Source organism: Pyrgilauda ruficollis, unplaced genomic scaffold (assembly GCF_017590135.1).
Source record: "Pyrgilauda ruficollis isolate IOZ18807 unplaced genomic scaffold, ASM1759013v1 scaffold61, whole genome shotgun sequence".
In the NCBI taxonomy this organism is placed as follows: domain Eukaryota; kingdom Metazoa; phylum Chordata; class Aves; order Passeriformes; family Passeridae; genus Pyrgilauda; species Pyrgilauda ruficollis.
The window spans coordinates 427,618-452,895 of NW_024527822.1; the positions used below are offsets into that span (position 1 = coordinate 427,618).

The 25,278-nt window shown below is 44.8% G+C and overlaps 1 protein-coding gene across 1 annotated transcript in view; it reads right to left on the reverse strand.

Moving 5' to 3' along the window:
- ITIH5 (inter-alpha-trypsin inhibitor heavy chain 5) overlaps nt 1-25,278 on the reverse strand; it is a 44,963-nt gene that overhangs the window by 13,588 nt on the left and 6,097 nt on the right. The window contains exons 3-7 of the mRNA XM_041483801.1: nt 23,284-23,447; nt 22,442-22,549; nt 21,676-21,926; nt 14,540-14,709; nt 13,849-13,965 (exon numbers count right to left, since the gene is read on the reverse strand). Coding sequence (XP_041339735.1) covers nt 13,849-13,965; nt 14,540-14,709; nt 21,676-21,926; nt 22,442-22,549; nt 23,284-23,447 — 810 coding nt within the window. The remainder of the gene's footprint in view (nt 1-13,848; nt 13,966-14,539; nt 14,710-21,675; nt 21,927-22,441; nt 22,550-23,283; nt 23,448-25,278) is intronic.

Consider the following 25,278-nt stretch of genomic DNA (forward strand, 5'->3'; position numbering starts at 1 on the left):
TTGTGGATTCTAGTCTATCTTGAAGTCTAGGAAGCTTTCTGCATGGATGAGTGTCAAAGTCAGTGCTCCGCTGGGGGTCAGGGCACCCCAGAACAGACAGGCAAATATTCCTGGTGCCCTGGGTTTCCACAAGCAGCAGACACAGCTGTCAGTGTTTTAGTGGGCGGGAATTTAATTTTAAGATGTTTACTGATCTTTTAGATATTTCTACACTGCCACTTTGGCTGATGAAGAAAATTGGGATGTCCTTTCCTGTCTCAAGGCCTGATCTCTGTGATGGTAGGGGCAGGGCAAATATGAGATGAAAAACAACTCTTGCCCAAAAGATCTTATGAGGCACATCTAGACCTAACTAAGCTTAAAAAATCAGGCACCACAATTAGGATAAAAGCTCCCAGTGACTGGGAGAATCATGTTCTGAATTAAGGGATAGTGAATAATAATGACTAATAACAAACTCTTAGAGTTTGTCTAACACCCTCTAGACTGGCAGTAAGCTGCAAGTGGTATATATTTAAAATAGGTTACTTATAAGTTAAAAAAAAAGTAAACATGTCAAAGGATGCACATTCTCTGTTCATAATCAGGATACTATTTGCTACATGTACACCCTAATGAATAGTTTCAGCCATTAATAAATGTTTAGGTTAATATATTCAATTAACTAGATATAAAAAGAAGTCCTGACTAGTCATTGCAGATTCTACCTGCCAGTCAGTTTTGTCCCAGGCATATTATTTTTTATTAATATCCCAACTGTTCATCATCCTATCTAAACACAGGCAACAGAGTGAGGAAAGCTGGTCACAAGATGAGTTCTTAGCAAAGGAGGTTAAGGATCCTGGGCTCTGGGGAAGCCAGACCACTGAGGAAAAGGCAAGAGGAAGACTGTAGAGCTGTCCAGCTCCCCTCAGTGGATTTAGCAGCCATGCAGCTGTGTTCACATGGAGACAGACTTCAGCTGAGTAAGACACAGAAAAGTTGCCCAAAAGCAGCCTCTGTCCATGCAAAAATACCCTATATTTGGATGCAAAACACATGGGAGGAATATGAAGCAATATCTAGGCAGAGGAATCAGCAGATTCTCAGCTCAGCCCCTTCTTGGCCACCATTAAGCCTTCAAATTCCAAGGAAAGCTATGCAAGAAATAATATTGTAGGCTCACTAGCATTTAAAGGTTCCTCTCATGCCTGTCAGGAAAATACGTGAAGGGCGTGTCCAGAAGAAATGCAGAAGTAATCAGCAGTGCTGGAAACCACATAAGCCTAGGCCTGATGTTGCTATGTAAAGACATTTTGGAAAAGAGCTCAAAGGACTGATCAAGCTGTGTCATCAATATCCCCCTGGATCCTGCATGGCAGATGATGATGCAATGATGCAAACAAATCTAATCCTCACAGCTGCTGCCTTGGCTCCCAGTCCACCTGAAATTAAGGGGAATATTTCCCATAGCTTTAAACATTCTGGAGCCAGGTCTGGAGACTCTCCCTGCCTGTTTCTGTCCTCTGTACAAATCATTTTGCTCTGCAGGGATCTCAGGCTTAATCCCTCCACTTGCTTAGCTGGAACATTCCTCCACGTCCCACCACCGTTTCACAGACAAGAATATTAAAGCAAATGCTGGTGGAAGAGATTCTTTCAAAGAGAAAGGGAGATTCCCATCAGGTTCACATCATGATGTGTACCAAAATAGCCTTCTCAAAGGTGAATTCCTGCCCCAAACATGGAGGCTGCCTCCAGTCTAACAGTCCAGAAAATGGTAAAGTTAGGTGAAATAATCAGCTATTTGAAAAAGAAGGGAAAGCTTTATTCTCTCTCATCTGCTCTTTTACAACACCATTTGTATTTTAAAAATGCTTCAGATAATGCATGACATTACCCTTCAGAGACACCCTCCATCAACATCCCATTTTACAGAGAGGAAAACCAGGCTGCTTTTGTAATTATGTCAAGGTCAGAAAGTGGGAGGTTCCCAAAACCTGGGGTTCCCAGCTCTCAGTTCAGCCAGTCAAACCATCCCACACGTGCACACTCAGCAATCACACAGTGGAGAAAAGGACTCGGATTTATTCCACAATAACAAGGTTGACCCAAGTATTTTTCCCTCAAAAAATGAATCAAAGTAAGCAGAAAGTGAAAATGGAGAACCTTCTATTCTGTGTCTGAGCAGGCCTCCGTGCCAAGCTCTGCTGAAGGAAATTTAGGCAGGGTGTTAAAGCAAGGAGCAAAGAGACCACAACTCCCTACATACACATCCTCCCTCTACCCCCACAAAGGAGAGGAACAGAGCTTCCTAGAGGCAATGATTTCAAGAAAAACTCCCCAAATCTCATTATCTATATTACAGCTCTGATTATAATTAACATTGCTTGACCTCTCCCATTACAAAACCCCTATCTTCATTTTTTTTGCCAATTCTGTGAAACTGCACTTTTCTCAGAGGGATTTATTAGGCCCAAATAAGCTCTGCTGTTTCCGAGAACAAGGCAAGAGGAGAAATAATCTTGCTTTGGCCTACTTGCAGAGAGGCTGCAACTCACTTCCCTTGTGCTCACAAATTCCTTTTGACATTCTTGCCTGTGTTCAGCCAAAAGAAAAGGAAAGGAAAAAGTAAAACAACACAGAGAAGAAGTTGCTTGGTGTACACAGCATCCAAGCTAGAGCTGCAGAGAGGATTAGGAGGGAACTGAAACACACATTCCCAGGAAACCCAGCACTTCCCCACACCCTCATACAGACGCCAAATGTGGGGCTGGGACCATCACTCTCTCCCCTTCTTTCATCTCCTCTTTGCTTTTTGTCTCATTTTCGTCACTCCACGGAGTTTGAGTCAATTTTTCCCAGGAAAAAACTTCTGCCATATTTTAATGGATATGCACTGACAGCCTGGATTCTGGCATCTGTATCCTGTGCTTGCCTCTGCAACTTAAATGAAAACCCTTTGAATTTATGTGACATGCACACAAGCATATGTGCAAGTGTGCGTGTGTGCACATGGGTTTGCTCCAAAGCAAACAGAGTGAGGGAGGACATATGGTTCATCCTCCTGCAGCTTTTCCTCCATCCTCAGCAAAAAAAAAAAAAAAAAAAAAAAAAAAGGGTGGGATTCAGCTTTGCCAACTCAGTCATCAGAAAGCTGGGCATCACATCTAATCCTGCTCGAGGCAGGGGAAGCCACCTGCAGGGAATAATCCAACCCATCTGTTTTGGACAGGTTTTAGGATGTGCTGAGTCACTGTCTGGAAGTGCCTGTCTTCAGGCGTTGCCTTCAAGCAGAGAAGGTGGGACTCACCTCAAGAACTGCCTGCCCCATCCTGAGCATTCTGATTCTTGCTGGAGCCAAAAGGAGCTGAACTGTCTCTCCACCTCTCCCAGAGTGCTCTGAATCCCCTGTCTCCTCCTATTTCCATCTCTCTTCCCAGCTCCTAAGGACTCCCAGGTGTGTCCCAAAGACCACACTCCTCATGGGATGGAACAACACACTTTGATACCTACCAGCCTACCTCACCCTCTAATGGTTTATGAGAAAGATGTGGCTTCCCTCAGAGTGCTGGATATGATTCAGCAGCTGGCAGGCAAAACCAGCTTTTAATAAGGAGAATATCTTGGTAAAAGTGCACTGCTTGAAATCCTGAAGGACTCAGCCGTGACCAAGTGCAGTTGGTGCCCAGCCCTCTCCTCCCGTCTCCACCAGAGCCCAGGCAAGGCTTTGCAAAGCTCTTCTGGCTGCAGCTTCAGCTGGGATACAGCAGCAGGTTTCTGCTTCTGTCCTTGCAAGGCCACAGCTGGAACTTCTCCTGGCTCCAAGGAGCCAAGGGCTGTGGCTGCCATGGGATTCCCAAACCGCTCTGCTGCCAGTGGGGTCCCTGCAGTTCCACTCCCACCTGGCCCCACTGAGTCATTCCACTGAAACTCCTGCCAAAGAGGCAGAAAATTCACCATTTCTACCCTGCTGAGGGCTAGGTCATTCCTCCATGGCTGTGCACATGACACTGGTTCATTTTGGAGATAAGCTGGACCCACTTACACAGAGGAAAATGAGTTTAAGGGTCTGTAAGGTGAAATGCTTTTCCCAACATGTTTGCTTGGGGAGATGCAAGGACTAAAGCAGAGGATGGCAGGAAGTAACAATACAGAACAGCTGAATAAAGATAATTTTTTGCCATTTGGGAATGGTTTGTATGCGTCAGAGTCAGGTTTTAAATGAGTGTTTAAAAGAGGATAACTTGATGGGGGGAGATTCCTCCATTTCCCTCAAATTAGCATGGACAAAATTCAGGTGAGAGGTGGAGACTGAATTGCCACTGCATTTGAGATAAGGAATTGTGCTGGTGAATGAGCTGCCAACACAGCTGGAACGTTGGGACTGAACCAGCCACCTCCAGGGCTGTGAAATGTCACCCCCAAACCTGGAGCAGTACAACCCTGGTCTATAGCTGGGGACAGGTGATGTGACCATGGCTGCCAGGGAGTGACCACAGTTTATGTCTGTGCTTTGTGAATGAGGAGAGAGGAGAGAAGAGGAGCTCACACTGCCTAAATGATTGATGTGCAAACAGTGTCTGCTCAAGCCTACAAGGCCAGAGACAAGCCAGCTCCCAGCCACCACTCTGACCTTCCTTGTCACCTCTGCACTGACACCTGGACATGCAACACAGCTGCTGCCTGTCTGGTTCTTGCTTGCTGCAGGCCCTGCATCACAGCCAAGGTGATTCAGAGCTGCATCAGCCCCAGCACCAGCAGGAAGAGCAGAACTCCCTCAGCTACACTCGAGTTTGGCTGTGATTTGTCACCCTTCTACCCAGCCCTTGGAGTTAGCTCTGACAGACCTCATCTTGCTTATTGGTGGAGCAAAGCATGGGATGATACTCTTATGGGAAAGCTGAAAGCCTTCAGCCTTTTTTTGGGTCAAAGATCTGCCTCAGAGACATCTGGGATGATGTCAGACGATCTGGGCACCTTTTAGGAGGAATCTGACATTTCTTTCACAGTCTCTTGTTTGTCTGGGGAGCAGGCTGAGGGTGAGGCCTGGCTACCCTGAGAGCTGTGCAGCTCACAAGAACACAATTCGTGGTTGTTAGGAGCTGTGGCACTGCCAGACATTGGCCCTGCTGGGCAGCAAGGGGAGAATTCAAGCACCTCATTAAAATGCATATCCCAAGCCCACGTATTCACACTTTCCATTGCCTTAGGAGCACTTCTAAGTGTTTCATCCAGCCACCCTCGCAACAGCTGCGCAGCAGGACTTCATCACCAGTGACACAGCCTCTCCCAGCTCAGCCAGCACCAAGAGCAGGGAACTGCTTGGGCTTGGGAGCAGCCGGAGCACTGCTAGCAGGGAGGAAAGCATTCCCAACCACTGTCTTTGGAAAACCCACTGACAGGAGGAGATGCACAAGAATAGCCTGCAGAGAGCAGACCTGGGGCCATCTGCGTCCATGTACTAAAAGATCTCACAACTAGAAGGCAAAATTTAAGCACTGTTTGTCCTTCTAGATCCCCTGGGAGAAAGCAAATTTGACAAGAAAGGAGCTAAGGCACAAGATGTAAGCTCAGAAGGAATTAGGAAGCCATAGCTCTGTCCAGGAATGTGTCTGAGAGTGCAGCAGGGCAGGGAAGGGCTCAGAAATGAGATCTCCTACAGCAAAAAGGAGAAAAATACAAGTGAATATATTGTTTGGCAAAAGATTGCAAGGAAATACAGGGAGAAAAACCAAAAGAGCTCCTTCTTCCCCTGCAATATCCTGTGCTTTGGTTCTTCTCTCTCCCTTTCCAAACATGCAGAGGCAGCTGATACAAAGGTCCAGAGCTGGGTTTTTCAAACAGCAACAGCCAAAGCTCATCAATGTCCCCATGGTCTGTCAGACTAATTAGTACTGTGACTTAAGGAAAGCCTAGCATCAAAGTCACACCTGAAATGGTGCAAACATGGCCAGACAAGTGCTGCCCAAACCCTGGCTTGGTTTGGGTCCAGAGGCAAGGGGAATGCAGTGGGAGCACCACTGCCACACTACAGGGAGCAGCTGAGACAGAGAGAGCAAAGGTTTGGGCAGTGCTGTTCCTGCTGAGGTTGGAAGCCACATCATGTGAGTTTTGCTTTCCTCTGTGTCCCAGTGTCCTTTCTGCCCACATAATGCTGGTCACATGTCACCTGCCAGCAACAGGGACTTCTGTACCAAAACCAGGGGTTAACCCCGAAGTGTACCCTTGGATTGTTTTACCTTCCTGCGTCCCACTCTCAGAGAGGACAATTGGCCCTTTCTGCCTCCACAGGGAATGTCCTGCAGCTGAGGAACTGCAACTGCCCCTCTCCCTGTCAATGTATCTTTGTTCTTTCTTCCTGGCAGACAAGAACGGCGTAACCAGGGAAAACTCCTTCGCAATTCTGGACAAGAAGCATTTTGTTCACTACTGACACAGGCCTGTGATGGGAGGGAGTTTGAATATGGAGTTCTGGACAATAAAGGTCTGTCTCCAGTCCATGGTCCAGTCTCCTCCTCCTGAGCATCCCAGATCCTTTGCTGGTCACTTGTACATTGCTGACTCCCTATATGGCCTTAAAAAAAAGTTGCTTTGTTGTTTCCCAGGCTGAAAAACAACCATCCTTTAGAACAAATGTTTGTTCCTATTGCCTTTTCTGACAAAGGTTTTCCACTTAACATTGAGTAAAATACTTAGCTCCACATCCATCTAGGGCACTTAAGGACTGAATTTTTGCTCAGTAGATGATAAAACTGTCTTCAAGGATGCAATCAACTGGGGTAACTCACTTGTCTAGTAAGCATGGTGAGGATAAATACATGAAAAACTAATCTGATGATCAAAAGCTGATCTGATATCTCAGGAACTGGAGTTCCATGGGTCCAGATGCTCAGTCTTTGCAATCTCACAGCAGCACTGAGGATGTGAATAAATGAAAGCGTGAAGATTTAAGGAGGCAAGTTCTAATCAGCATCAAGCACTTGAAGCCCTTATCCTAGTGCAGAATGGATTACATTGGATTACATAGTTGGAGCAGTGAACAATTCTGTACAGTAAATAAGGCAAAGGGAAAAGCTTAAGGGCTGTCCCACAGTGCTACACTGAAATAACCCCACTGGAAACAACGGGGCTGCATGGGCACACAGCCAGACTGACGCAGCAATGTCTGAAGGCCACATTCTTCTCTTGTGCTTAGCTCATTTTAAGTAGAATCAGATCCCATAACATGCCCATCAGACAGTCAAACCCCCAGTCTGCCAGCATGATGAAACATTTCCATGAAGATAGCAGCAAAAAGGTCAGCACCAAGGGAAAAATGCCCCATGCCCTCCATGCAGAGCTTGACATCTCTCCCTCTGCCCATCCTCAGAAGATGGAGTTCATCCCAGGGCACAGAAACTGTTCCAATAATTGAGTACTGTCATTTTCTGTCACAAAGATCAGCCCCAACACAGTGCTGGGAAGAGCTGACATGCCCAAAAGCTGCCCACAACACATCCCCTCAATTTCAGCAATCAACTGCTGCGTTACAGAGCAGGAATTGAGCTGAGACACAGCACAGCATGCTCTTCATACTGATTACAGCCATCCTTCATCACACAGCCATTCTCACAGAGTGGGTGTCCCAGCAGCCAGAAGCCTGACAGGTTTGGAGCTTTCTAGCCCCTACTCAGAACATCCCATCCATGGGTGTGACCTGCTAGGAGAGATGCACTGCTCCTCCCTTGGGACTTCCCCATTTTCTTTCCTTTTTACAGAACATGCAGTAGGGACTTTACAAGAGGATGCTAGTGATAGGACAAGAGGGAGTGGCTTTAAACTAAAAGAGGAGAGAGTTAGGTTGGATATTGGGAAAAAATTCCCTGTGAGGGTGGTGAGGCCCTGGCACAGGTTGTCCAGAGAAGCTGTGGCTGCCCCATCCCTGGAAGTGTCCAAAGCCAGGTTGGATGGGGCTTGGAGCAACCCAGGATAGTGGAAGGTGTCCCTGCCCATGGCAGGGGGTTGGGACTGGATGCTTTTAAGTCCTTTCCAATCCACACCATTCTGGGATTCTCTGATCTCCGGTGAGTGAAGGATGGTGGCAATGGTTTGTTGGTTGAAGCAAAGACCCAGCACTTTTGCTCAGGGTTAGCATTAAGCAATGCAAGAGCACTAAATAGTTCCTTAAAAAAGCAAATTTGCCAGTTTTCCAACCTAAAAGTGTGCCACAGGCCCCTCACAGGTCTCCAACACCTGCCCCCATCCAATTTTCACCATTTCCAAACCTCCTCAGCATCTCCAGCTGCAGGATCCCCACTCCCTCATGTACATTTCTGCCTCCAGCCCTTCCCCTGCTCATTTCCATCCTAAGCCACTGCCTCAGGCAGGAGAAGAAGCCAATTCTTCACCCAAAACTCTGCAGAGAAGAGAGCAGATGTTTTGAAGATTATGTCACTGCATCAGGGGTAACTATGCAAGCAAAAGCTCTCTCCTCATGACACAGCATCATATCCCTCATTCCTAAGGGACCTCAGATTACATCATGTGGATCTCAGAGCTGCCTGTGAGCACTGTTTGATGACAGCAATACAACCTGGAAGAGCTCACTCCAGCAGGATTCCACAAGAGGTGCCACAAGCACTTCTGAGCTTCAGCTGCTCTCCACAGCCAGAAACAAATGGTCCCAGCTGAGTAACTCTGGGACACACCCTGATTTAGGGTGAAGGGGTATTTGCTTGGAAACAGCAGTGTTGCTGCAAACAATGCTAATCTAATAACTTCAGTCTGGACAAGGGTCTGGTGTCTTTTAGGCTTGAGGGATCTTTGTACAGCCATGATCCAGACATGGGTTTGCCAGCTAAAGAGACAAGACTCTGCAAAGAGACAAGCACAGGCAAGGAAAATAACCTACCTAAATTCACATAACAGATCCATGATGAAAACACATGTAGAAGCCAGGTCTGGCTTCCAGGTGTTGCTCCAGCAGCTGGAAAAAAAAACCCCTTAATTCCAGCTTGGAAAGGACTACTAAAGAAAGATCTTTCACTTTACTGACTTTTATGCATTTGCCAGAGCCTCGAGGATACCAAGAGGCTTTAATGGCTCTGCCCAGCCCCAGCTGGGGCCTCCACCCACTCTCCTGCCCATTTAAGCCCCAGCCTGGGCCCTCATCCCAGTCTCAGACCAAGAGCTGTGCTGTCTGTAGCTCTGCTACATAAACCTCAATGACCCCAATCTATGGAATGACTTCCCAGCTTCATTTAGCTACTTCTGTTTCACTGCAGCTTTGTCTGGTGGTCACTGGGCTGTGTCTGCACATCAGCAGCACCTGTTTCCAGTTCATCCTTTGATGAACTCAGTGATGGTCCAGTTGAAACATTTGGGAGAGCTCTCAGGGTCTTCATGAGTTTTCAGTTCAAGCCCCAGCAGCATTCCCACGGAAACTTTGCCCTCACCTTTGTCTCCTATTTACTCCAAACTCAATTAAAGCACTTGCACTTTATAGGTGGTCTGGGATCTTCCTGGAAATTTTTGTCTCTACCCCTACTGCCTCAGCATGAAGCAAAATTGGCTGCTAGTCCTAAGACCAGAAGCAGATGTTCTGTGTCCTGGACACTTGAGAGCATCTTGTTCTGAAGGCTGTTTCTCGGATGACCCCATCATTATTTAGTAGTTTTTGGGTTAGGCAGACTATTTTGCTTTGTGACCAGTACTTGCATTTCTCTTGGAAGAAAAATTTTATTTTCTTTGAGCAAATAAAATCTACATAGATCCGATGTCTTATTTACTGTAGTATTTCTTATATCAACAATTCACACCTCCAGAGAGGACTGAGATGATGCTGCTGTGGTGTAGCTGAGCAGGAGGCAGCTGCATGGGGCTGCTGGTGCTGCAGACAGCTCTTCTGTGTTCTCTGGGGTTCTTTCTTTCCATCAGAAATGGAAAACCTGACAAAACTTTCCTCATCACAGTAGCTTTGAACATTCTGGAGGCTGTAATTAGAAATAGCATTTTTTCCAAAGTTCCCTGGCGATTTAAGGTTGTTCTCCTGGGCAGCAGCTGTTACTTGGACTAACAGACAACAGGCTCACAGCCAGTTCTGCACCAACCAGCAGAAGTCAGAGGAGTTTGGAAGGAGAACATTGAAGGCTTGTCTGCTCCTTCACCACCCTGAAACTCCTTGGGGGTGCTGATGCTGAGGCACAGAGGGTTGGGTTGGGCACACAGGGTCCCCAGATGGGCTCCAGCAGCGTGGGTGACTCAAGGGTACCAACAGTGTGCCTTGGACAGGCACAGGCAAATGAACTGGAGCCCTTGGAAATGCCCAGCAGGTCCCAGTTTCAGCTGGGTTCCTCCTGGAGCAATTAACCTCAGAGAAAATTACAGTCTGGCACGCCACCATTGACAAGTTGCCAGGCTTGTGGTGAAGCCGACTGCTTAACTGAGTGTGTGGCATTTATTGCCTGTGGGAAAGGTAAGGTGAAACTAATCTGTGGTTGAAACAACTCTATTTTACATCTGCAAAATACCTGCAAACTCATCCTCTTGGGGACATACAGCTTGGAATGTTCTTGTTCTCCTTTCTCACCATGTTCAGTGAAGCTGGGTGCAGTGATGGTAATCAAAAAGTGGTGAACTTATAACTGGCCCCTTTTTCTCCTGGTTATACTAATGTAAAGCTGCTATATCCCCTTCTACCTAGCCAAAGGTACCATAAAATCAGCAGGGCAGACTGCTCAAAGGGCAAATAATTTTGCTTCCCAGTAAACCCTGCAGATATAACCTCTTCCCCAGGCTCTCCTGGCTGTTAAAAGCAACTATTCCACACAGAACTTGCTGTCTCTTTGCACACGAAGGAACAAAGTTCATGGGGATTTTCCTTGCCAGTGGGACAGCAGTAATGATGTGCAAAGCCTTGAGCACATGAATATTTTTTCCTCATCATGCTCAAGAATTTTCTATTCACAAACTTCATCTCCCTGCCAGTGCTGAAAGGAGACCGTAGCAAAGGCTCAGAACCTCGGAGGAGTTTGACTGCTGCAACACATCTGAGTCTGCTGGACACCACCAGAGCTCAGAGGCTGTGAAAACTGAGGAGAAACATCTTCCTCTCAAAGCTAATACATCTCTTAGTGATGCGAGGGGAATGTTTCAAGGGTCCTGATCACAGAACCAAAGAGCAGTTAAAGCTGGAAAAGACCTCTAAAATCATCAAGCCCAATTATTAACACAGCACCACTATGCTCACCACTAAACTATGTCTCAAGTGCCACATCCACATGCTTTTTGAACACCTCCAAGGATCTGACTGAAACTGATCAACCAGTCTCATTCTATGTGCTTGCAACTGGACATTTGTTGCTTCGAAGACAGAGATACCTTAGGAAAAAAGGGATGGCACCAACGGATAAAAAATCATGTTGGAAAAGGAAAACCTTGGGAGAGGAAAAGATAAATGACACAGCTGGGTTGTAGGAACTGCAGGATGCATGAAATCCTGGCCCCACTTGAGTCACTTTGCCATTTACTTTGTGAAGGCAGGTGACTGAAGAGTCCAAAATCTCCTCCAGTTGCCACAGAAAAAGGTGCACAGCTGATGTTTCCCATCCTTGCTTACACAATCCTAAAAACTGCCCTTTGCCACAGTCACTGCAGCTGATCCACAGGAGCACTCTTTACAATTGCTAACTGTATTTTTAGCTGACCTTGCACATGACTCAGTGGAGAGAAATGAGGAAAGACATTCCCATGGGATTCCCAAGCGCTCTAAACAGCACCACAGATCATCACAGCTGTGAGAGTCCAAGAGAAAAGACAAAAAGGAGACATTTCCTCTGCTCAGATGTATCCTGCCACCAGGGAATCCGTTTGCAATTTAATAAGCATCTCAATGACATCAACAACTGGTAAAAAGGACACTGAGCAGACATGGCTGTAACTGATCACGCTTTCCTAGAGAACCAAGAGAGGTTTATTTTTCAGCCAGTGCTAGATTTTGGTCTTTTCTTGATTAATCTGTGTGGCAGGTTTTATGATTTTGATAATAAGTCCATAAAGTTCTATTTTTTGGAGCAGCTGGAATCAAAGGAAGATAAGTGCTTCCATCCCATAGCACTCCTCCATAATGTACCAGTGGTTCTCCATAAAAAGAATATACTGAGATAACACACAAAAACTTGTGTGTGGATTTTTTGTTTGTGTTTTTTATTTTTGTTGAGGTTGGGATTGAAAGTACTTGAGATAGTATTTCATGTTCAGACTTAGGTGTTTATTATTTTTTATTAGTATAATAGCTTCACAATTAAGAATTTTGTAGTCTTTATATTAGTAAGGCACAAAATGGCTAACTATCTCTTGTTACAAGGTCTTTTAAGACTAAACTATCTAATTAAGAAATTATACTTAGATTAATTTTTTTAAAATTTAATAACTGATTCTCTGAAGCTCGTTAATGCGGACTTTTCTGCTTAATTACAAAATACTACTTAAACTCATGAAGAAGGAAGAAGAAGAAGTTGAAGAAGAATAATTTGCCTCTGCTCTAAACTTTCATCTTGTTTTATATTTATTACTAGATTCTAAAACTCTAAACTTTAAGTTTTCTACCCTGTGATATACGCTTCCAACTAACTACATACTAGTCATTTTAGTGCTATTAATCAATTACGGAAGTTTTCTCTCAGGTTAAATGTAGTGCTGTCTTGTGAGTCTGTGCCTTTCAGCACAGAAAGTTTAAAATTCTCAGCATCTAGGACTCCAACAGCTGGGTACAGCCTCAACGAAGGTTCTGGATAGACACTCTTCTCACTTCAGCCTCAAGAGGAACCTCTCTGTAGCTAATTTGCCTGAGATCCATGTTTAGCAGCACAAACTTCCCAGGCTATGAATTAAACCTTTAGGGGTTAATGGCTGTGTTGTTTTTAGTAGGTGTAATGAAAAGAAAGTCTGATACTCGGGAGGAGAATAAAAGCTTTCATAGTGCAAGGTTAATCTGCTGGTTACTTGTGCAGCTCACAAAAGCACCAAAGCCCTTTGGAGTTTTAATCTCCCTGGTTCAGCACTTGGTCACTGGCTGTCTGCTTCCAGCCTGCAGGGCTGGGGGCATTTGTGCCAGAACTGTTTATTCTGAGAGGCAGGGTTGTTGTTTTTCAGCAGGAGGATAGCAGAAAGCCAAGAGCCAGGCTCTGTTCAAGGGGCTTTTTTGCAGATTCAGAGGCATCTTGATTCGAGACCTCATTCAGGACAGGACTAGGACTGCTTGTTAACAACTCTCTTGATGAGTCATCTTCTTCCCCAGTTACTAGGGAAGATAATTTGGATCCAGAGAATCCATATTCCATTTATATTTGATGTGCCCTTCAGCTTGGTATGGTGGCTCACATTAAGGTCTGTGTCCTGGAAAAATATCTGAGATTTGTTCTGAAAGACTCAGATTCCCAAAAAGGACAAAATGACTTTTCTTTCAGCAGAACGTCTTGAGTTATCCTTCACCAAGTGTTTTGCCAAGCTAATTTAAAGGCAGCAGTGTCTTCTCTGTGCTGTTAGACTGGATACAAGAGTGCTGAATGCACTTTGCTGGGAATTCTGCCTGATCTGCCTCTCCTCGAACTGCTCAGAACAGAACCACCTGGACAATCCTATGCTCAGTTTTGGCAGCATTGACCTTTACAGAGTGATGAATTCTTCTACATTCCTTGTTCCCACCCCATTCCCACTAACACGATCATTTCTCATTGCAGGTAGATCACCTCACCTCGAGGTGTCTGAAGAGCCACCTCTCACCTCAGACACAGCAAACATTTTGCAGGAGAGAAATGGTGAGACAAATTTGAACCAAGCTTTGCCACCCCAGAGCTGAGCAGCCCAGAACAGGCTGGAGGAGCTCACCTGCTTCAGCTTGGTGCCCACCATGGAAGCGCTGCTGTCCAGCACGAACACCACGTTCTTTGGCAGGGGAGGAAGGTCTGTGGGGGCAAAGTAGTGCACAAAATATCCATTGAGGATCTGTGGAAGAGAAAAGGAGTCAGGAATCAAAGGCAGATCGTGGTGCAATGTTCTACACAAGTCATTATGGGATATTTGGATATTTGGGTGCTTTTGTGGCTGTGTCTACACTGGAGGGTATGAATGCTCCTTGGAATCCCTCTTAATTCAGTTCCCAGATACCCTTGGGATCCCCCCTTAAATCAGTTTATCCAGACTGGATGAGCCAACTGGAGCTCTCCACATCTCCTTCTACCATTAACATCAGGGATTCCTTCCAAATGCAGCAAGGATGTAACACATGTGCCACAGATCAGAACCACAACATTCCCTTGAAAAACTGGCCTTGTATCCTGATATGTACAGCCAGTATATTGAGAAACTGAAAAGCAGACACAAAAAGGAGCTCAGTGAAGTTGAGGTTTAAGTCCATCTTGTGGCTGCTAATTGACTGGTTTTGTTTTGGACAGTTCTTTCAAGATGGAGGAGTAGCCTTCACTTGGAAAGCATTTCTAGGAATTTGGAGCAGGCAAAACAATTAAACCATCTCCGGTACAGTTAATAAAACAGAAAAGATGAATCATGTGTACAGTACCTGAACATCCCCAACACTCAGCTCCCTGCTGACATCATATCTAATTATGAAGTCTCCCAAAATTCCATTTCGGGCGATCCTGGTTTGCTCAACAACACTGGGGTTGAATGTAACCTTAGCTAAGGTTTTGGTGTGTCCAATCACAGTAGAGGGAGGAGGAGACACATCACCTGTTGGGATAAAACCACAATAGCACAGGTTTTTCCCACTGCCTTACAGATGACAAAGCACAGCACAGGTGGTGTTGCCATGGAACCAAGTCAGCCAGCAGAGTGACTTACTGGGCTTGAAGATTCAGCTCTCCAATGATAAAAAAAGAGAGATAAAAAAAAAATCATTAACCCATCTCCTCAAACTTTAAACTGAAACCCATCTTGCAGTGCTCTCAGGGATATAAATGTTTGTAGAAAATTCCTGTATTCAGTCCTGTTTGGCCAAACACACAACCTCAGACATACACATGCTGTTCATTCCAGGCAGCTCTAGACATCCAGGATGCAGATTCTACACCTGAGATCCTGACAGTCTATGCAGGTATGGTTCATCTGACCTGTTTGAACATTTCTTGCAGGATTAGATGAATCACACTGTAGATTTTTCCTTATTGATTATAAGGAATTCTTGAGATGGCATGTTCAGACATGCTGCAGGCATGTGAGGTGGGATTGATCTGAGTGACTAATCCCTTGATCTGACAAGTGTCTTATGTGTAATGTCTACATTTTAACAAGTCCCCTTAGCTGCCTTTATGTTCAGCAAAAGTTACCATTATAGTCACCACAATTTCAGTCTAATTCAGACAAAATCCAACACTGCCAGTGCGGTCACACAAATTGCAGATTTAACAAAGATGTAACTCATCCTAGACTCTGAAAAACCTTCCTGAATCAAAAGAGGGATGTGCCTGGCAGAGGACACCTCAGATAAAGAGAATTATTTAGATCTATTTACCCTGCAGGAAACTCTCCTTGTATTGTTATCTGTGCTCATTCTCTAAAAGTTGAAGGATGTGGAAGCGCCCTGTTTCCTCTCTATATAAACAAAATCCCACCTTACCCTCTTTTGGTTTGCCAGCTGTTTCCCTCTCAACTCCATTGGGACCCTTACATGAGATGGATTTGGCCCCTGAACTTCTCCAGATTTTGAGGGCTTTCACCCTTTTCCTAACTGACTTTTGAAAACACAAAAATATATATTGCCAACTGAAGGTGTTCTTGGGCGCTTTAGCTCTCACAGTGATTATTCTAACACTCCTCTGAGGCACAGAAGTTCTGTTATGTCTGCTCCTGGGCTGGGTAGAATTAGTAGAAATCAGCTGCTTAATTACACTGTGAGGGGAAATCTCAAATCTTTTCCAAAAATGCCTAAAAAATCTGTGGTGAATGGAAGTTAGGGATGGGAGAAGTTCAGTTTCAGTTTTGGTGTACACAATGCAAATAACTACATATAAGTTTATTTTCTAGATTCTACTATGCAAGTGGAGATCAGGTCGAAAGTGTCAGAGATTAGGGTATTATACATCTGTCCAGACAGACATCTGCTTTAGGGTAATTTTAATTAACAATAAATTAACTATAGTGATCCAAATGACAAGGAGCAGGTAGGCTGGGAAAGCTCCATTCCAGGGGGTCCCAAAACTCAAAATGTAATGGGCAGTGGCACTTCACCTTTGTAAAGAGCTTTGAGCAGCATTAGGGAAAGTCAATGTGACATCTGTGAGCAGCAATGAATGCAACCTCACATCCCGACCCCACAGTGATTTACAAAACCAGAAATATGGGATTATGTCTATTTAACAAGCAGGAAAACGGAGGCATGGGGTGGTTACCTAACTTACTTGACATCCCCCAGGTGGAAGTCCACAGAAATGCCAGGATTAGGGTCCTTGTGGGTTTATGAAATGATTAGCCAAATCTGAAACTTTTACTCTGAAGTGCCATGTACAATCTAGGTTCCTCTAGGCAAAGGAATGAGAGTAGGATTCATAAATCACTAGCACTTCAGAATGTTACTCCAGGATGATTTTGCTTTGCTTTCACAGCTGTCCTGTGAGTGCATTTGAAAAGACAGGGCACAAGACTGTTCTACTGACATAGGGAAAGTTTTTATCACAGGCCCAATTTTACACAAGCAAATTATAGTTAGAGGATTGTGAAACAAACTCCTCAGCAAAAGCCTTGCCCAAGGAGACTGAATGATAGAGATCACTCAATTTCAGTAAAATCAAGAACTGACTGCATCACAGCTTCTCTGTGAGAGCTCCTGTCCACTCATCCTGATGGAAACAGAGAGGGAGGTCCCAGCTAATACACTGAAATCACATAAGGACACTAGTTTTGTATCTTAGAGAGGGCTTATAAAATGACTACCCAGAGCTTTGACATTTTTTCTAAAATCCATGTACAGTTCAGATTTCTCCAGGCAAAAAAAAGTTATAAATCAACATCACAATAAGATTTTACCTCATTCTTGATCTGTTTTTTATTTTTATAGCTGCCCTTTGGTCTGAGGAATTGGCAGAAACAATATGTTTTTAATACAAAATGCATCAGATTTGCTTGTATCTGCCTTCTTGAATTTTCCATCTGTCTTCTATTGCTTCCAGAAATCCCATTTAACTGCCAGTGTGGGAAAAGCCTAAAATACATAGAAATGGCTTTAAAGTTCATTTATAATTTCTGATCTGGGGGTTTCACATTAATTCTCCTCAACTGCTGAAAGGAAAGCCTGCTGTGGGTTAGGCTGCCTGGTCATATCACACCAGGGTCAGTGAGAATCAGTCAGAAGCTCCCTCCTTAGTCCTCCTGCACATCCCTGTCCGTGGCCTTTGGGCAGCACTTCCATGTTTCTCTGCCACAAATACAGTGATGGGTGATGCCATGCCACAACAGCACAAGCTCCAGTCTTAAAATTTCTCTGGACCACTGGAAATCAGCTGATTTAGGCAGCAACTCCCTGCCTCAGTTTCCCCACTTGTTAAATGAGCATAATCACACGTAACCCATTTTTTAAAGCAATGTGGAATCTAGGTGGATCACACTGCCTCCCTCTATTGCTCCTCAGAACACTCTCTGGAGGTGATAAATGTCATCCTTTCTGACATAGACAGTGCTTTAGGGATCTCTGGAGAGGAAATTTCCAAGGTTGTCTCACACAGCTATTTTAAGTGACAAAAATTGCTGAGGAATCTCTCCCATTCTCTTCATAGCCACTCATCTCCATTCCTGGGACAGAAATTAAAAACCAAAAAATGGTCTCATAGAAAAGGTCCAAGAAAACTTTTTTTTTTCTGGAATAACAAAAATCAGGCCTGGAAGGTAACTTATCTAATTCATCCCACGTTCCCAGACTGAATCCCTCCCTACTTAGTTTTTTGATACAATCAGGAAACACTCCAGACCTCCAGTAATGGAAACTCAGTGGCTGCACTTGCCAGTCCTTTTCAGAGCTTCATTTTTTTCACTGTTGAACATTTTCAATGTCCAATTTACATTTTTCCGTGTGCATTATAAACCCATGACTTCTTGTTGTTTTGGTTATTGACACAGAAGCCACAGTATCCTTTTCCTCCTAGCAGCAGCCTTTTATATTCTTGAACACAGTTCCTATGTCTTCCTCCAGGTTTCTTTTTTAGGCAGCACTTGATATCTGGATCACAATTACTCTCCTCTGTTTATTGGCCTTGTTCTTTTTAAACAAGTGGCAGAGAGAGAAAAATCTATGAGATATTTCAGAGCCCAGAGCATGGATGAGCTCCAAATGCTTGGGCTGGTTTGTGCTCACACCGAGGGATTTATTAGAGCCTTCAGACAAACTTTCCACTAAATTCAGCTGAACAAGTAAACAGAGCAGGAAAAAGCATTTTCCAGATGAAACTGTCATCCTCACAAGAGGAACAGTTAAACCTAAATTATTCTGGAGTCTGGCAGATTCAGGATTAGAGCTCAAATGCAAAGTTTGTCCTCTGCTAACATGTGGAAACTTCCAGACAGCTGTTCTAAGAAATAAAAAGCTTTCTGAGACCTTTGACTTCAGAAAGAAACACTCATCCTCGAGCAGCCTTGTCTCTCCTGCCCAAGCCCATGGCTTGTTCTCACACAGCTACACTGGAGGAACAAAATCAGGGCAACATCCAGGACATCATTCAGAAAGTGGCTCCATTCTGAGGTTGCCAGAGAAGGTCAGGACCATTGGCCTCAATGGCTCCTGTCCTGGGGTGAATATGTGACAGAAGACAACACCTGCACATGCCAAAAGATCATTTTCCAAAACTCACATGCCTAATGCCTTCCTTTGGGAAAAATACAACTCCCAGAGGGAGCCATGTGCACAGGAGTTACTGCAGAAGGAAATATCCTAGAAAAATCTGTCATCACATTGTCTCTGTTCCCCTTTCAGAGAGGATGGACACAGGACTTTCTGAGAGACAAGAAAAGGACACATCCACAAGTCAGACTGGAAGAGACACTGGGATGCTGGTGGCTCAGACACTCAGGGGAAGCTGCCATGGGCAAAGCACCCACCCAGGTGCCAGGGGCAAGCACAGCCCAGCTCAGGCTGCAGCTGGTGTTGGACCAGATACGGAAAGAGGTGAAACCTGGGAGGTGGGAACTTTGTCCTTATCGAGTGAACTCAGCTGTGAGTGAACAATTCTCCTGCCCAAGGCAGTGCTGAGACATTCACACAGACCCTGAAGCTGTTCACTCTGCTGGTGGGACATAATTGACAACAGTGCTAATTTATCAGGCAGCTGTGTCATCTGAGAAGGTGTAAAAGACTCCCCAGGTGTCCCATGATCCACAACATTCCATCACTCAGGTGTCCTTGAGCCACAGCATTCCAACAACCATTACAAGCTCCCCACCCCTGGGCAGGTACCTGGGCATTCCCATGAACCTGAGAGAATGTGAACCCAATAGATTGCCCATTCTGTGGGTTTCCTCAGGATTTTCCTCACCACATGATGGGTCTAGCCAGTGATCACCACTTTGACCAATGGACATTGAAATTGCAACAACCAAGTCTCATCACAAGTCTTTCAGGTGGTGAGATCTTTCTACTCTTATACATTTTCTTAAGTGATAAGTTTATGGTTTTATATTGTCATATTACTGTAGATAATAAGAAGCAAAACATATCTGTTTTTCTGTGCAACCAGATTGTTGTAAAATAAACCTAAATGTGTGTATTTACAAACACTGATGAATCAGTGTAGTTTCAAGAACTTGGGTTGCCCTCACCTTTTGGGTTGTAACAACCTGAGGGCACAACACATTTTTCCTCCACTACTCTCAAGGTAATTTATTAATACTTATCAAAATCTCGTATTTTATTATTTACTGTGAGATAGTTTAGACATAGGAAACAGAGGAAGAGAGCTTTAATGACATATTCAACCTCAAACCAGTCAGGCAGTACCATTTTCCAATGTTCCAATGTCCAACCAAGTGGTACTGAAGAGTTTTAAGCCGTGGGAATCCAAGAGAGAGGAGACACTTTTTTCTGGTTTACACCCAATATACAGACTGTCTGCCAAGCAGCCCCTCTTTAAATGTGAGATTCACAATTCACCAGTCTTTCACCTAAAACCTCATATCCTTCCCTGGAGGTCTCACTGGATGTGCAGATCCCACAGTTTTTGGGTGTCATATGAGCAAGAAGGGAGCAGCTAATGGCTCTGATGGTTCTGATGGCTCGTTTTTGGATCCATCTTGAGAGATGAGTGTCAGCTAAAATATAGTGGACAGCCACATGAGATGATTCCAGACAGAAAGAGTCTGAAATTGAATTCTGAACACAGATAAAGCACAGGGAATCTGAGCTTCAGTTGCATTACCCGTCCTGCAATGGAACACCTATTTTATACACATTTTACTGGCTGGGGAGGATTACAGAATCCAACAGCTCAGGCCCATTTTTATATGAGCTCTTTGAAATCTGAAGCATGATGCCAAGAATGTCAGTGCTCCCAGATTGCCATTTGGATAGTGAGTTACATGAGTTTTCCCTGTTATGTCATTTACATGTAGGAATTTCCATCCTGTGCTGGACCAACAGCGTGTCTGCTCTGCTCAGTCTGTCTCTACCCTTGATCAATGCCAGATGTCTTGCAGGAAACCACATGCCAACAATGCACTGTGCTTTTCCCTGATAGGTGAAAAAGGCTTCCTGCCCCTCCTGATGAGGAGCAGAGCACATTTATCACTTGGCACGTGGATGTATGACACAGAGGCTAATGAGGCTTGACCTGAAGATAGCCCAAGTCACTGAGAGTCTTGATTTCATGTGATCTGGATGAAATCAGGAGGATCCCACTGAGCAATCAGTTTAACTCCGGTTCACATGCATTAGGATCTTTCAGTGGCAGATATGTGCAGCTCCACTGATTTTGCTGGCACTGTGTTACTTGGACTGACTGAGGGTCAATTCCCAAAAGACTCTGCATCCTCCTTCCATCCTTCTTTTTGGTGCTTTTTGACAACATGCAGCAACCACAGTATCCTGAGCTGTTGGTTTATGCCAGAAAGAGTTATGTTTACACTGTCTGAACCGTGAGCAAAGATGGTTGGGGTAAGAGCTGATGCTCAGATAGCAATTAGTGCTTTGGCAAAATATGGATTTTCCTCTTGGAATTTCCCATGTTCTGAAGTGCAGGATTTCCTATCTTGCTTGGCATGGATGGATGGAAAAAACAATTCACTTAAAATAAACAGTTCCCAGGAGATGCAGAGGCCAGGGAAGAGCCTGCTCCAGTGCTGAGCACAAGGCCTGAAGGCCCAGTTCAAAGCTCTTAAAGACAATAGCAAAGAAAAAAGCTCTTTTGAGATGAATGGGATCAGCCCTATATTCATTAAGCTTCAAAGTACTCACAGACTGAGGCACAGATACCACACAGACACAGTCATCCAGAGAAAACAGATCCAGTGCTGCCAGACCCCACAAATAACCATGACAATCACGGGTCATAAAATCTCTCCTCACCTGTGGGGGTCCCAGTTTTTTGTGGATTCTAGTCTATCTTGAAGTCTAGGAAGCTTTCTGCATGAATGAGGGTCAAAGTTGGGGTTCCCCTGGGGGTCAGGGCACCCCAGAGCAGACAGAGAAATATTCCTGGCGCCCTGAGCTTCCACACTTACCTTCAGCTTTCCCATTGCCTTTCTGCCTGCTGTTCCGAAGGGGAGGCACCTCCAGGGACACTATCCCTGAGTTCTCCAGGATGTTCACCTCCACCCGGAGCCGCCCCACCAGCTGCTGGGGCCGGATGCTGACGGTGTACTCGTATTTCCCCAGTCTCCTCTGCAGGAGTTCTTCGTAATGCAATATGAACCTGGCCTGCATCTTGCGAGGAATGAAGACAGAGGCCTTGAAAGTCTCATAGCCATTCTCCCTGGAAGGAAAATCCAAAGAGAGCTTCACATCCCATACACATCACATGTTGCCTCCTCCCCCTCCCCCCAGTAGTTTTGCCTGATCCTGTTCTTTGTAAATAATCAATTGAATCTTCCCACCAAATCTTGTTGAACACCTGTTGCATTTTACCATTGAACTTTGTTGCTTTACTGCTTTAAATAAATAAAGCATATTCTTGCTTCCCTCTTGAGTGAAGTGGATGACTCTGCCCATGACAGCACCCTTATTTTCCTCTCTGTTATTCAGGAAGTAACAATAATTCTATCCCCCAGTTGTATATTCTGGAGCATCTTGGAGTTTGTTGTGTGACAGGATTAGAAAAGGCCACATACAATTTTTCATGGCTTGGAGTATAGGAATGACACCAGGCAGTGCAGATAACATTCCGTTTAGCTGCTCCTTCCTATAAATCCATGGATGGGCATGCCAAGGCAGCCAAGATAAAGATGGCAGAAGAGGGCATCACTTCGCAGAACCCAGCACAACACTCACCTTCCTTCTGTGGGGCTTGGAGGTTTCTTGTGCCTTTCTTTGTCATCAGTGCTATTTTTCTTTTCCTTCCCCGTGACCTCTCCATAATAAGTCTTGTTGCCAATGCTCCTGGAGAGATCAGAGGTGTCAGCATGGTCACTCTGCACCCAAGTACAGTGACAGGTGTACATTTGCTGCAGGTGCATTCACAGACTTTGATATGAGAAGAACCTCAGAGTGCTGCTGGTGTCACTCTCCTGAGTCCACCCAAGTCTCTGGGACAGAAGCCAATTCAGAAGTTCCCTGGCTGGAAATACCAGCCCAGTACAAAGGCAAAAGTCTCCTATTCTTCCCATTCACCCTAAATGGAGGTGTTTCTTAAAGAGTGGGTCCCCTATCCCCTTCAGTCAAGTCTGAAGCTGTGGCCCCAGTATCTATCTGTAGAGAGGATCTGAGCATGATCAAACCAAATACATTTGAGATCAAGAGTTTAATTTATTGGTCATTTCACTATGAGGTTTCTCTCTCACACCTCCAGCAGCCACTGAACCTATCTGCTGCCTGGAGCTGACTTCTGCTCCAATGTGGAGAACATGAAATAACAAGAAGATTCTCAGGCATTACAGTCAGTCAGGTGAGATAAACATATCTGCCAGTGCTGTTGAAACTTTCTCTGGAAAGGTCTTTAAGGTCTTGAAGAGAGTTTTCTCATTCAAATCAGAGAGAGGAGGAGAAGGAAGTGGTTAAAAGACACTCAGAGGGGAAACTGAATAGTTTAGAATAGTTTCCCTCCCTGTTTACACTGAGGATTTGCATTTAGTATTGTGGCGTCCATAGACTTGGTCTGTGCATTACTTACTTACATGGTAAAGTTGGAGATGAAAGCTGCAGCTGGGATCTGCATCTCAAACACGGCTTCCCGTGCCTCGGAGCCGCTGTTCACCATGGTGCAGGACACCGTGGTGAAGGCATACCGGGAGATGATCGTGGATCTCACGTGGAACTCAGACATCCGAGGCCTGGTTTCCTACAGGAGTCAAAAAGGTCACCCCTAAACAGACAGCTGGATAACTCACCCCTTCAGGGTTTCAATGGGTTTAAGATTTAATATGGACTAGAAGCTCCCACACAATGGGTATTAGACCTCCTGACAACAACAGGCAAGCTGGGCTTGTCCTTAAAATTTCAAGTGACCTCCAAACAGTAAATCAGAAATGTGCCTTTGTTCATGCACAGAGGCCACAGACATTGTCCAGTGCTTGGGAAAGGTCTGAGAGCTGCGCTTATAAGTTGTAAAACACCCTGACAGAATCCATCTGTGTCCTAAACTGAAGTCTTCAACTCTGACTGTGTGAGAGGATCAGGATTATTCCCTTGTGACCTGGGAAGAGAAGCCCAAAGTATGTCCCCATGGGGTCCAGAACTGTGTCACAGACCCTGCTCTGTGCACTGTGCATAAGAGCAGATGGAAGACTTCTTGAAAAACTGACATCACCATTTATGAAGAAGCACCTCCAAATTCATCCAGTCAGATCCCTGAGTAATGTAAACAGAGAAACTTCTGTCAATGGAGTCAACTGAGTCCTCCTCTGCTGAGAATCCATCCTGGAAGTCTGATGAAGAGACTTAATAAAAAACATTGACACTGTGACATCTCAAGCAAAATATTTTAAGCTTTTTAGCCCACACTGGACTCCTTCCAGCAGAGAAGCAGCAGAGACAGCAGTGAATGACACATGATGTAGCAATGGAAGCTGAAAGCCAATTTCTGCTTCTTGGGAATGTGTTTTCGTGCACAAGTCCTGAGTTGGAGCATTTCTCCAGACTAATGTGTTTTTTGACAGCAACATCTCCATGGAGCTCACATGTTTTCTTCCTGGAATACTTCAGTATACTTAACTGTAAGCAGCCCTTGAAAAAGAAAAATCTGTACATTGACTTACACAATCAAAGACCAAACCCTCAAAAGCAGAAGGGAGATAAAGGGTAAAATACACTGTAAATACAGAGCAACCCCACTAAGCCAAATACAGTGAGACTCTTCCTATTGAGGTTGGTAAGAACTCACAGCCACGTAAGAGTTGTGAGGACAAGAACAGACTCTTCAGCTGCATGCCCAGGCTTTCTTTCAGAACAAAAATAATTTTGGCAAACAGCTTAAGAAAGGGAGCAAGTGTTTGTCTGAGTATGAAACAAGAACATTTCTGCAGTAGCTGATGGCAACAGAACTAACTGAGCATCCAACTAACCAAGCTGCTGGGCTAGTGAATTCTAGGCAAATGGGAGAATGAGGATCCACTGGAAACACAGATCTACCAACAGACTTGGCATAAAGCCCTGCCTGCCTACTTGCAAGGCTTGGAAAGACTGATAATGTGTCTCAGATGAACCTGGTCATGATAGATATCTGTAATTGGGGAATGTGCTCTGTGTCCAGGATCCTTACATGGAGCACAATGGCAAGAGATTAGAACTTCCAGGGTAGGATTCACCTCACTGATTTTAGGCAGATCAGTGCAATGGATCTGTGGATCTAGGCTAGGACACCCCTGCACAAATCTAATGTTCCACCCTTAGACCACTGCTTAATTAACTGCTGTTAATTAGAAGTAGATCCTGCTGTTCTCAGGACCTTCCCTGATACATAGGCATGGCTTCCCAGTCTCATTATCCTGAAGGTGGAGAAGATGGGGAGTTTTGATTGAAACAGGGTTGTAGGAATGTTTTCAGATAGAATGAGCTGATGCTTCATTCAGTCTTCCATGCCACTAATTGCCTGTGACATAGCAAGGCACACAGAGGATTTAATAACAGAAGTTATAGAAAGAATCAGAAACTACAGCAAATTCTTTGGTGTC